Source organism: Sturnus vulgaris, chromosome 3 (assembly GCF_052056855.1).
Source record: "Sturnus vulgaris isolate bStuVul1 chromosome 3, bStuVul1.hap1, whole genome shotgun sequence".
Classification (NCBI taxonomy): Eukaryota; Metazoa; Chordata; class Aves; order Passeriformes; family Sturnidae; genus Sturnus; species Sturnus vulgaris.
Window position 1 is genome coordinate 81,088,635 of NC_142245.1, and position 13,317 is coordinate 81,101,951.

The window sequence follows — 13,317 nt, forward strand, 5'->3', positions numbered from 1 at the left end:
AGAGCCTGGAATTCATCTTATAATTTGGGGCTCTGTCCAGCAGGATTTATTTTAGAATTTGCATCCCTCCTTCTGCTTTATTATCACTGCTGCCCAAATTGCCATGTTCCTGGCTGAAATTCATGGCTAGCCTTGCTCTCCCATTTTTTAAGTTCTGCTGTTAAGAGCTCTTGAGAAAATTGCTCCAACTGGTTGGCATTAGAAGAAAATGAAAATCTTTTAAGTGGCTATTGTGCATGTTATTTGAATGCACTGGATGACATTTCAACACCAGGCAATGCCTCCTCTCCACCACAGTCATCAAGAGTGGTTTAGGTTTTTTTTCTTTCCCATATGGGCACTGAGGTTTGCAACAGCATTGATCCCTCTGCACATTTTTCAATACTTTGTATAAGGCTCTTTGAACATATTTCTGCAAACAGAAAAACTTCAATGTGCAACAGTTTTTTAGCAGCTTGAAGGACTGAGCCCTTGATGTGATTATTTGATCATATATGAAGTAACTCTCATGATCAATGAATGATGTCACAGCTATCACTTTGAAGTTAATAGTAAAATTTGCATTGGCTTGTATCTGAGCAGGATCAAGGCATGAAGCATGACTGGCATTCTTTTAATTAATTTCCATACTTCTTTTTAAACTCTCATGCCTTACTCCATGCTTTTTCATGCAACAAGAGAGAAGAATAAATGTTGGAAATTGATGTTTTCATCAGTAGGCTGTCGTGTGTAACAAATTGTTCTAGTATATTAGTTTATGTGGGCATTCTGTCCTTGATCAGCTCCCACATTTCCCACAGACAGCAGCAGAAGTTGCACATAAAGATGAAAAAAATACTTTGGAAATGGAAACATAATACTCCATCTGCAGACAATAGGCCTGACTGAAAGAAGTGCTGCAGCACCTTTAGCAAAGTAATTCCTATAGATTTGTGTGGAAAAAATACAGGGCCTATATTTCTTTGCTTCTTTGAATTTAAACTATAATTTATACTAGCCTTAAAAAATCTGGGATACATAAAGGCCATATTGGGAGCGCTGTCTTTATCTCTCAAGCTAACAGGAAATGAGAGGCAGTGGTAGGACTTTAACTGGTTTCGCACTTGCAATGAGTACCCAACACTCGTTGAAGAAAAACTTCAAAATCTTTTCGTTCCAAGTCTGCTCAACAGAGAATCAAAACCCATGTGTGTGTGTGTGTGTGTGCGTGTGCGTGTGTGAACAATGTCCATTTGTATTCTTAAGTGAACTTGTTTTATTTTGCCATTTACTAAATGCTGGCATAAAAATTCCTGAAGCAACGTGACTCTCACAACAAACACAACTGACAGACCCTCGCTGGAGAGCACATGCAAGCACAGACTGCAATTGTTCTGCGGTTATTTGAGAGGCAGTGGTCAGGGAAACAGGGGTCATTAATTTCCCTGCGTGTTTTAAACATTTCCAGAGATGTGCTAAAACGTATTAAAAGCACAACGGCGGACATCTAAGCCTGAAACATTAGGGAAACTTTAGAAAGGGATTTCTGTGAATAAGCGAGAAGGGACGCTTTGAGTTCGACCCTTGCATTAGGGAATACAACGCACTTTTAACTCTTTCCTTGCTGCTTTTCTTAAAGATCAGTTGTACGACGTCTGGAGACGCGCCTGGGGTCGAGGAGGAAGGAATCCTGCTCTGAGCGTGTGACTGCGGGGTGTTGTGGCTGTTAAGGGGCTTCGGTCCCCGCTCAGGTGGTGCGAGTGTGGCGCCAGGGCGGTTCCTGACTGCTCGGACACGGCAATTCCCTCTGCTCGGACACGGCAATTCCTCTGCTCGCACATGGAAATTCCCTCCACCCTGTCCGGCCCTGATCGCTCAGGGACCACCCGCACCACCTCCCCCCGCCCGCCAGGGGGCGCCTTCCGCCACCTCCGCCCGTCAATGGCGCCCGTCCCGGTGCCCGTCCCCTCGCGACCCGCGTGTCCCGCGGTGGGCATGGCGGTGAGCACGGCGGTGGGCACGGCGGTGGGCACGGCGCCCGGGCCCCTCCCCACCCGTCCCGCGTGGCCGCCGGGGCCCGCTCCCCCCGTGACGTGCGTCCCGCAGCAGGGCGAGCAGAGCGGAGGGAAGCTGGTGGATTTGGCGGAATCACGTGGCGCGGTCCCTGCTGGCGGGCGGGACGGTGGCCGGGAGGGTTTCCCGGGCAACCGCGCCGCCGGCGAGCGGGGCGGCCGTGGCTGAGCGGGGCCCAGCGCGGGGCCCGTCCGCGCCCGGCGCCCGGCGCCCGGGGCAGCGCTCGGCTCCGAGCCGCGTCCCCTCCCCTGCCCCGCTGCTCCCCGCGGCCCCCGCCGGGCCTTGGAGCCGAGCCCTGCCCGCCCGCCTCTCTCCACGCTGCCGTGCGTGTGCTCCAGAGAAAGCTCAAGGAGGAGGAAGAGGATCCATTCACAGCTAGGGTGATTAAAAGGTTGCGTGAAATGTGTTAGACTGTTTAAGTTTTCCTCCGTCCCCGTGGTTTAGCCATACGTCCTCAAAGCTTCCTCTTTTTGCGCTCTGTTGTAGCATATATCGAGTAAGTGCCGCCTTTGTGCGCAGTCATTTGTGAGCCCCCGGGTATGAAGATATGGCCGGAAAGTATATTTGCTAAGGTTAATGTTTGCCTGTGATCTTCTGTTACCGAAATTGTAAACATGCCTGTTGTCCTTTAAGTTACATATTGTTAGTTTTTATAAAAGATGTAATTATAAGGTATGCAGAAGAAAGCCGTCATTCTAATGTAGGAAGAAGTATGGATAATGTCAATGCCTTTTTTGGCAAGGCTAGAATTAAATATTCCCCACTTACTAAAGTAGCTGGCACAATTAGTAAGTTGCTAAAGCATCCTGCGTTTCACATCAAGTGTTCTTTGATGTGAAAGTATAAAAGGATACTGGATTATGTGTGCCCTGAGAGGTAACACTCTTAATCTCCTTACCATGTTTTCAGAGATATTGTCCAACTGCTTACATAAGGATATCGTGCTCAATTCAACGCCTGGGCAGTGTGCTATATAACTTTTTTTTTTTTTTTTTAACTGCCAAAGTCAAAGTGTCGGGTGGTCTATGGATGGATAAGGAGTGAAAGCAGGAAACAGTTGTCACAACTCGCCTGTCAAAATCAATTTACTAGGTAGGTAACAGTCGTGTGTACTGAGTGGGCTCCATACTGGGAGAAGTTTTATTTAATGGTAAAAGCACTTTTGCAAATGTTTAGCCCTTTTATGTTTACATCACACTTCTCAGCCTGGAAGATGCTAGTGCAGTTTAATGCTTCCATACATATGCAGTTTTGAAGGGAGCCATATGTGTTGTGCAATGTGATACACAAAAGCTTTGCAGCCTTTTGGTTGTGGGGCATATCTTATACCTGAGAAGTTGATGTAGACTTAGGGAAAGGAGAGGGGGGCAAGTGTCATTGGCTTTCTGTGTCAGGGCCTAACCTTAAAAAGATTTGCATGTATTTATTGTTTACTAAATCCAAAGCCCAGTAGAGATGATGAAACAAAACCAACAATGCCAGATGTCCCCAGTATTGGAGAAGATACGTAGAAAATAATTAAAAGCTTTTAAAATGGAAATATTACTGCAGTAGATTCTCATTTGATCATTAAGAAAATGCTTAAATGTGGGTTACTAAGAGAGCTGTTTTTTGAAGAAAAATATAAAGATGCTGAATTGAATCATATTTTATTTATCCCTCAAAGTTTAAATGCTGAAGTGGTGTTTTGGAAGTGAGTATTTTGCTTATAAGGACTTGAGTGATCTAAGTACATTTGCACTGATTTTCTCATTCAGTAAATAGTTTCATAAGGGATGGGAGAATGGTGTTTGTCATCTCTCGAGTTTTGGGTTGGGTTTTTTTTTGTTTATAGCTCTATTCAAGAAAATCATTAGGTTACATAAATTTAAAAGAATGCATTTAATTAACTTTAATTTAAATTTTAGTTTTTAGACTCAGTTGTTTGGAAGGTAAAACCCAGCTGCAAATTATGGCTCATCGATTTTCAAAGGAAGAATTAGATGAGCAGTTTGAAGAGTTTCTGAAAGAGGTATGTTTGGGAGCAAGGTCACATCCTTATTCTCTATTAAAAGTGGGGGAAAATTGAGTATGGAAGAATACGAAGTGTAAGACTCAGCTGTGCTTTTATCACATAATTAATATAGCTGTCTTATGTATGGGTCTTTTCAAGGTCTTAATTGCTAAGCTAAATTCATACTATTTTGCCATATTGAAATCAAGAGAATAGTTTTGTAATTAAATAAGTATTTTGTTATTGCCTGGTTGTAGCTCCAGAAAGAGCCCCTGGTTCTTGATTTTTGTTTCAGTTTTATTGTTAGTGCTACTTAGTACCAGAACCTTCAAATTGATGTGTAATTGAAAATGACTTTAAAAAACTCTGCCTGTATATAAACACAAGCTATGTTTAAAAAAATTCTTTATTTTTCGGTGCAATGCTTATTCTTAGTGAATTATATTTTAAAATTCGTGTATAAAATGAAGCATGTTGTAGTGATTAGAAAATTTGGATTAGATTCCTTTAATTCTTCATGGTGCTTCATGGTTTTGAGTACTGGCAAAATCATGCAAGTCTGTGGGTTCTGACTTAAGCTAAGAATTATCAGGTATCATCTAAGTGCCCTGACTAGGTATGGCTTTTTCAATGCAAATAGACCTGTAATTTCAGAACTTGCTCTCTGGTCTGTCAGACACACGGTGTGGTAACTCTAAAACATAAATACTGCTACATAAGGCCTTTACTAGAATTTAATTCTGTATATAAGCATAACTAGAGATGGCAGAGAATATTTCTGGAATCTCTGTTATATGTAATGTATGCTTGAAATTTTTTTAAAGTAGAAACTGTGTTACAATTTAATGACTTGTTAAAAGTAATTTAATTTAATGATGTACCTAAGTTAGCTCTCTTGAACTCACTGAAATTATTAATGTTAGTAAAATTAGAAAACTGGTCTTTGCATTTCCTTCAAAATTCTTTACTTACTGTTGTTACAAAGGGGGTTGCTCTGGGAAAGAGAAAGGAGTTTTATTCTTATTTATTATGCACATCTGTCAAAACTCTGCATGTGATTGCTTGTAGTATTTTATTCCTCATTTGACATGCTCTTCTTCCTCCTCAGCTATTGCCTACATTGAGAGTGGTCGTTAAAAAAAAATCCAATAACTATTGAACTATTCTAAGTAGCATTTGGAATGTCCCAGATAATGTAACTTTAACAATTCATGTCTTAATTTTTTCATAATTTCAATCCAAAACCGTTTTCACACTGCTAATCCAGTTATTAAAAATATGCATTGTGTTTTTTGCCAGCTAGATACAGACCCAAATAACAATGACGTTGTCTATTCTCTGTTGTTTTTACACGTGCATCTTCTGCTGTGTCCTTCTCCTTGCTTCTGTTTTTTATAAGAGTTTTGCCTTTTAGTATTAGAAAGATGAGAAACTGATGGGCTCCATTTCTTGAAATCTCTCTGTAGGTGATGTTTGTGTTGAGAGTGTCACAGCAGGTGGGGGATAATTAAATCTCTTTCTCAGTAGTTTGAGGAAGACTTAATATTGTTTAAGCAAATCTTTAAGCAAACCTTTCAAAGAGGAAATGGAGCAGGATTTTTCCCTTTTAAGTAACTAAATGAATCTGTGTTTGGGGTGAGGCTGTGTGTGTGTTTGTGATTAAAACATACAAAGTTAAAAGAAAGTATATACAGCTGGATGATGCAGGTCTAATATGTGGATTAAACTAAGTCTTTTGGCATATACACTGAAATTTAAAAGCTATCAGTGGATTTTCTAGACTATTATCATTTTACAGAAGGAAACACAAATGTGTAATAACAAGGACTGCATGTAGGATAAATCCTTTAATGATTCCCTCTGCCTGGTTATGCGTATTCCCAACCCCTTGCCAAGACAGCCTGTTGTCATCCATAATTCTTCCCATAACCCTTCTTCCTCCACTGCCTGTTCCTGTGGTCCATTGACTCCTCACCATCAATATCTTGTTTTGGTGTGCTTCACCTATTGTCAGCTGGATTTCCCTCAAGCATCATCTGCTATATTGGTTTAGCTGCAGATTTTCAGTGTTTGCTGTGTTGGCTGTGACGTTATCTTGGGACGTGCAATGTGAGCAAGTCTTTCTAATACACAGTCCTTCAATTAATTGAATTAATTGCCTTTTCTTGATGACCCAAAGCGATGTTGTGAAAAAGCTGTTGTCTGCTTCTAGTATTTTCAGTTGACCTTTGTCCTACTTGATATTCCTGGATACTTGAGAAGGAAGACTTTCAAAAGGAAAGGCTATACCGTCTTTATTAAAATATCTGTAGAATAATATCTGGAAGAGAAACACCACTCATTAAACCATGTTTGAGAAATATTTTAAGTTTTTATTGAAAGATCAAATAGATTAACATGTATTATCGTGTAATAAAAACATATTTTGGAGTAGACTTATTTAATTGAAAAATAGTGGTTTCATTAATTAATTAGGACAACTGGTCATGAAAGTCTGAGTCTTTTAGATCAAATCCTGTATTACCTATCTTTTTTAAGTTCCTTCACATGCAAAGGAGGTGGTAAGCTGATGATGTGCCATGTAGTTGTTCTAGTTCTTAAAAGTGTTTCTTTTGGCTTTTATTTATGTTGAGATTAAACAACTGACACTTTTTGTGTGTCTATGTGTGTCTGTTCCTAAAAGGCTGAGAGACTGTCTCATGGAGGAGGGAAATGAAGAAATTGGTGCCACTTACTGGTGCAGAGAAGTCATTACGAGTCCAAAAAGTTGGTTGATGATTGATTGATTGATTGATTTACCTTTTTTCAAAGGAAGGAAAATAATCTGGAAGTTTTGCTGTTGAGGCTACTGACGTCTTGGGAAAAATTCACCAGTATTTTTGTGTCAGCATTTCTTTTCCCAGCTGCTGCAGCTTTACTGTCTGCAGTTGACAAGATGGCTGGACTTGGAAAGTTTCCAGAACCTGATCACAACCTGTGGGAGTTGCAGGTTCTTTAGTTACAATCCACTGAGGAGTATGAGCATCACTGAAGTTCTCCTTGCAGAGCAGAGGATACTGTTGGTTGTAAAAGAAACAGCAAGTGGTAACAGAGCTTGCATCAAGGACCTGTCAGGGCTTCCAGCTAGCAGGAGGCTGTCTGATTTTTGGGGACAATGGCACTATTACTTGTGTTGTGACTAGTGTCAGGAAATTTTTATTTATGGGATATTTATTAGAAATCTAAAGCTGTTTTTTTCTGTGTCACAGAGGCAACTTAGAGAAATTGCAATACATCCTGTTGTCTAGCAGTTTCATAATTTATTAAAATTGTGTTCTATTAACGTGAAAAGCTCAGAGCACTTCTTTCTTTCTGAGATGTATGACAGGCATGTAGTTTTCTCTAGTGAAACTAAAACCTCTAAAGATGTTCTTGATTAGACATACTAATAAGAACATTTTATTATAATAATTTTTTCTTAAATTACAGCTTTATATAATTGGCATTTGATTTTTGAATGTTCTTGTTAAGCCCAGAGAAGTTTAAGTTTTAGTCATATAGTAAAGGTAGGCTTTTATGGCCGTGCTTTTATTGTAATAGGAGGCAGTGGCTTGCAGAGGCTTGTTTTAATAAAACATACCCTTGTGTTTTACATGTTAAGTATCCACAATCCTGTTGCCTCTAATATTTGGTTTATACTATCACACATTTTCTTATTTGTGACAATTACAAAAGTGAAGCTTTTGAAATTTTCCCATGTGATGAATTTCATATTTTTTGTTTATTACCATTTATGGCTTTTGCTAACTCTGTGCACCGTGTTCTTTAAGACACTTTAGGACAATTGATTTAAACAGGTGTAGCTAAAAATTTCGATACAAAGCATTCCATTCCCCTTAACCCCAATTTGCTGCACAAAGTATATGTAGAACATAAGGTTGCAGTGCACTATTTTAATTAATATTTCCTTGTTCAATGTGTGGACAGCTAATTGTGGCTTTGAGCCTGCTCTAGGCCACAAAGAGGAAAAGAAGAGAGGTTAGTCTTTTCCTAAAGGAAAAGAGCAGGGGTTAGTTGTCTTTTTCTTCCTATTACTTTTCAGTAGCTCAAATCATATAGTGTCCATACTCATAGATTTTTTTTCCATTTATTTAAGCCATCAGTCAAAATCACCATGGATGACTAACACATATGAAAGTTTAATACATAGTTGGGTAGGAGTGGCTCTGGCATTTCTATTCCAAGAAAAAAAAGTATAAAATTAATTTCTGAAATCTGATTTGCTGGCAGCTAGAATGTTGCTAGTGCATATTTATTTTTAGAATATTAATAATAACATTCATGTACAAAGCAAGGACAAGGCAAAATTGTTTCTACTCTGCTTCATTATCTTCAGGGTTGTAGTCAGAGTTTTATTCAACTAATTGAAAAAGAGCTGATTAAGCTGTTCATTTGAACATACATTCTCTGAAGCAGACAGCTTTTAATATATCCAAATTCTGGCAGCAGGATTATTAAAATATGCAGTATTGTGCCACATGAATATAGTTATTGTTTCTTAATCAATTTTGTGATGCATACACAAAAAAGAGGAACAGTGGGGAGTAATGAGAGGCATCTGGACTGAGAAGTCCAGAATTAAGTGGCTGAAACAATGTAAAAATGTAAAAGCTCTCTTTAATCTTGTGTGCAATTGATTCAGTCTCTTTCAGATGATTCACTTGGAAATTCAAAGAAAAAATCCAGTATTCTTGAGAAACTGGGACAGCCCAGGAAAAAAGAAAAGAAGAAAAAGGATTCAGTGCCATGGTGGTTATCTGAGGAGGATTCGGATGATGGTGGTAAATTTAAAGTTTTGCAATGTTTTGGCCACAGGGGGTCAGGCTAGTTCTTTCTCATACTGCGTGTTAGGCCTTGTTTCAGATTAAGCTGATGCCACTCAGGTGTTTTAGAATGTTGCAGTGCAAGTTTGTAAAGCATAAAAGTCAAATAGAATTAATTTTAAAGGTTCATATTCAAGCTATATGCAAGCTGCTGGGGTTTTTTTCTGTAGCTTTTGAGTTAACAAAACTTGTAAAAAATAAGCACATTATAAATAGTAAAATAATTAGAAAATATAACTTACAAACTCTGCAGAAATATTGGTTTATATGTTTTGTAGCCAACCTGTTCTTTATACTGAGTTTTTATAGCTTTCTGTTTTCGAAACTGTAGTGGAAAAAGACCAGCTTGTATAAACGTATGCTAACTGCAACATTTGTAGTAGTTTGGAAAAGTATAGAAAATCTTTTCAACACCAGCTGAATCCAAGGTGTATGTCTTCAATATTCTCAACATTTCCCTTGCCAAGAACCGTGGCTCAAGGAGAAATGGGCTGTGATGACATGATTGCTTGTTTAGTATTGACACGGTCACATAGTTCTGGAAGAAAACATGTAATTGTTTGTAAGCTTCCCACCTCTGTGTTTTTAATGTCTACATTGTCTTCTTGTTGGATAGTAAAGCCTGTGAGTAGTGATTTTACACAGGGTGATTGCCTCTTCTTCTTGTAGTAACTGGTGGTTTCTTAATTTTCATGATTCATATTAATTGCAACTGATCCTTAACAGAAAGTTACAAAAATCAGGTTTTCATCTCAGAGTTAAAATTAAAATACTGCTTATAGTCTCAGGTTTTAAGACTAGCTGTATCCTGTCAGTGTTCTCTTAGTGAGGAGTCAAATCCTGGTCAGCAGTTGTGCCATTTAGACTTAATCCTAATAGGTGGTAGCCGGACTTCTTATCTGTCTGTGGCCTTTTATGATGTTGATGTAAAATTCAGGTGGATATGAGAAAGTTTTATCAGGTGGTTATGAGATACAATGACTTCCTCACAGCTTTTCAAATAATGTAAGGATGGAGTGGTTTTGCTGGGCAATCTGGGAATTAAGAGGTTAGCATGATCTCATTTTTCTACATACTATCAAAGAAAATTTTCTGGTGACTTTAGAAGTTCAGCATGTTTCCATGGTTTGTCTGAGATGCTTGAGGCAACTGCACTTCAATACTTCTTATGGTAGAAAACACTGGAATAGGTTCCTAAAGCACCGGATGATTACAAGTTTTAGAGAATAGTGCTTGTTTGGATTAAGTTAAATTCAAAACAGAATCACAAGAAACAATGTGATTATATCAAGATGTTCCCACCAAACAATTTCCACCACTGTCATTTGAAAAATTTTTAAAGATACTTGAGAATATCTTATCAGCTGTGCAGGTTAACTAGAGGTGAAGCTATTAGAGCTGTTACAAATTGATCTGCAGTTTACTGATGGATGAAATATCTGGTAAACTTTTCAAGGTCTCTCTTAAGAAAAGCTTCTCATTTAACAGAAAAACATTCAGAAGGTGAGCCTACCCAGTTTTGCCAGTATGTCAGTATGGAATAAATTTATGTGCAAAAGAAGCTAGCCTGTTCATATTCATGCTGTTGATGAGGGGCTGGTTTGTTGGTTTGGTTTTTTTTGGAGGGAGCTGAGAGTAATCTGTGTGTAATGCATTTTGACTCCAAGATTCAACATCTTGGCAGTTGAACATTACAAAACTGAGAATATTTGGGTGTATGCCAAATGTACCAGATCTGTGCACAGAATTCTTCCCAGAGCACCATTTTTGCCAGGAAGGTTATTAGTTTTATTTCATTTACTGCTCTGTCACCACTCTGCATAGAATACCATGCTCACAGAGCATATGCAAATAAGCCATATCCCACCTACTGCTTTAATATTGCCAAGCAGAGTGGCCTTTAATTCCTACTAGAGGGCTTTCCTCTTTCTGTCTTGGCAAGAAGGTGGTAACTCCATGGCATGAAGTGGATCTCCTGGTTTGTGTCATCCCATGAGGAAAGGGATGTCACACTTGTCATACTGGACACTTGCAAAAGTTAGCAGTTGCAAAATGTATGCTATGATAAATGCCTTTCTGCAAGGTAGGGTCTAGTTGTTGGGCAATTAACCTAGAGTCAAAAGAGAGCCATTTGCAGAGACCGCCTTGGCCACCTTTGGGATAAATTGAGTTTTCCTCTGCAGTTTTATGCGGGTATAATTTTAGTTCACAGTGATGTACTGTGGTTTTTTAAAATGACAGGTCAGGTGACTGTAAGGAATTCAGTGTGGATAGGCTTCCAGAATTGCTTATCTTTTCTTCTGTGTACCTCTCTGTTTGCCTTGTGTGCATCCAAGTACTTTGTCAAATACCATTTTGCCATGTCTAGTATTCTCAGCATGTGTATATTGTGCAATGTGTTGCTCAGACCTCTTAAAAGTGGATGATGGCGCAGCAGCATTGCAATGTAAGTTACTGATGACTGAGAAGATGATGATTCAGACTTGTAGTTCTTTGTAAGGTTATATGTAAACGTCCCCTAAACAGCAAAACAATTTCCTATGGGAAAAAATAGTAACACTGTTGTGATGCTAACAAACATAAAAATAAGCTGAATTTAATTTCTATAAAGTATAATGTCAGCATGCTTCAACATTTTGTGAAGATCTTTGTGTGTCCTTCTGGGCTTGAACCCTCATGTTGTTTGCAGATAGGATACAGACAATAGACTGTCAGCTAATAGAATTTGTATTTTTTAAGTTGTTTTATCATCATGAATCAAACTTATATAAATGCATAAATCTTACCTTCACCTACAATGTGGCATTGTATTCATTACAAATGTGTTCTCCATATGTGTAAGTCGATGGCTTTGGGTGTGACTGTATAGAGATAATGTTATCTGAAGAAAGCCTGGGTAATTAGCTTGTGTAATACACCAAGCTATTATGTTGCTTGCAGTTTAAGGTTTTGATTTTGAGTTACTTTATTATATCATGCTTTCTTGAAAGAAAAGAGAAGAAGATTAAATATGTGCTCTACTCTTATTTGTTGTCTGTTCTTTTTTTTTACCCAAGGCATCTTGTTACAGAAGTGCCAGGAAATAGGTAGGAAATTAAACTAGAGCCTGTTCCGCTGAGAAATGCAAAATACATTTTAAAATAACTCCACTAGTTATTCTAAGCACGTTTAAACTATTTGTTCTTCAGCTTTAAACTGAAACCTGGAAATTATGATTCAAGGCACTATCTCCCATATTGGACAGGTTAGAGATCTAGGTAATGTCCCTTCTACTTGCTTTTGTCATTTAAATGATAAAAAGAAATTGAATACTAAGAATTCGTGTCCTGTCTTGCTTGCATGTCTGTTCCTGCTGTTTGTCTCTTCAAGATTTTCAAATAAAATTTGTTAAAGTGAGGAATAAGAAGAAACTGTCAGAAAGCCATGCCGAAGTAGTGGAAAATACTAAAAAGAGTCCCCGTGCAGATTCTCAGTCTGGTATTTGCTTAAATGTGTTTTGATGTATTTATTCAGTATCAACCTTGTATTACTAGTGTATTTCCTATAGAAAATCCTTAGCAAAATGTCCATTTGACCAAGCTGCCATATATTTCTTTTATCATTTTCAGAAGAAACTAATAATTGAGTGAACTTTTGCTCAGTTGTTGTATAATCATTTATCACTACATATAGTGATATAGAAGCACAGACAGTATTGAATGTCAGCCTGGGGAAAAAGGGAAATAACTTCCAAAATCTGAACAAAAAGCTCTCACCTATATTCAGCACATGTTTAGTAAATAGAAAGTCTCTTGCACTTCCTGCATTCATACTCAAAAAATATTAATATTCATTGTTCTACTTGTTTAATTTCAAAGACAGCAGTCAGATAAGCATTTTCCTTATTTTCTGTTTATGTGGTTCTTATCCCTTTGCTGATAACTGTGCTGTTTTGTGCATGCTGCCCCTGGAATGGAAACAGTTGGTATGAATGAAAAACTTAAATTGTTTAATCTGCAGGATTATTTTAGTCAGTGTAACTTTAGATTCATCATTTTATGTGAGTCATTTTATACTATCTGAAAAGAAACTCCAGCAAATAAGTAGGAATTATAAGCATTGATCCATTAAATACTTCTGTATAAAATGCAATAGCAATTAACTTGTCCTGATTTAAGCATGGCATTGGTGTTAAATTCAAGCAGATTACTAATGTTTTGGAGGATCATGACAATGAAATATTTGGCACTTGGTCTTTGGATCTGGTTGGTGATCTACTTTGTAGATGATAGAACATCTCCCTGTGTTAGTTTTCTAGACTGTATGTGCAGCTCTAGAAAATGTATGTATATGTATGTTTCCATTTGCATAGAATGGCTGTAAAGCATCTCAGTCTGGGAGATAAATACTAAAAATTAATTTATTTCTCAA

The 13,317-nt window shown here is 38.1% G+C and overlaps 1 protein-coding gene across 4 annotated transcripts in view; it reads left to right on the forward strand.

Moving 5' to 3' along the window:
* The first annotated feature begins 2,354 nt into the window (after positions 1-2,354).
* CEP162 (centrosomal protein 162) overlaps positions 2,355-13,317 on the forward strand; it is a 41,858-nt gene continuing 30,895 nt past the window's right edge. Inside the window, exons 1-5 of one of the 4 annotated variants that reach the window (XM_088162084.1) lie at positions 2,355-2,443; positions 3,059-3,144; positions 3,960-4,063; positions 8,727-8,865; positions 12,277-12,384. In XM_088162084.1, the coding sequence (XP_088018210.1) occupies positions 4,004-4,063; positions 8,727-8,865; positions 12,277-12,384 (307 nt within the window). In that variant the 5' untranslated portion in view covers positions 2,355-2,443; positions 3,059-3,144; positions 3,960-4,003. Of the gene's footprint in view, positions 2,444-2,609; positions 2,625-3,058; positions 3,145-3,959; positions 4,064-8,726; positions 8,866-12,276; positions 12,385-13,317 lie in introns of those variants that run through there. The other 3 variants (XM_088162081.1, XM_088162082.1, XM_088162083.1) reach the window with 3 other exon arrangements.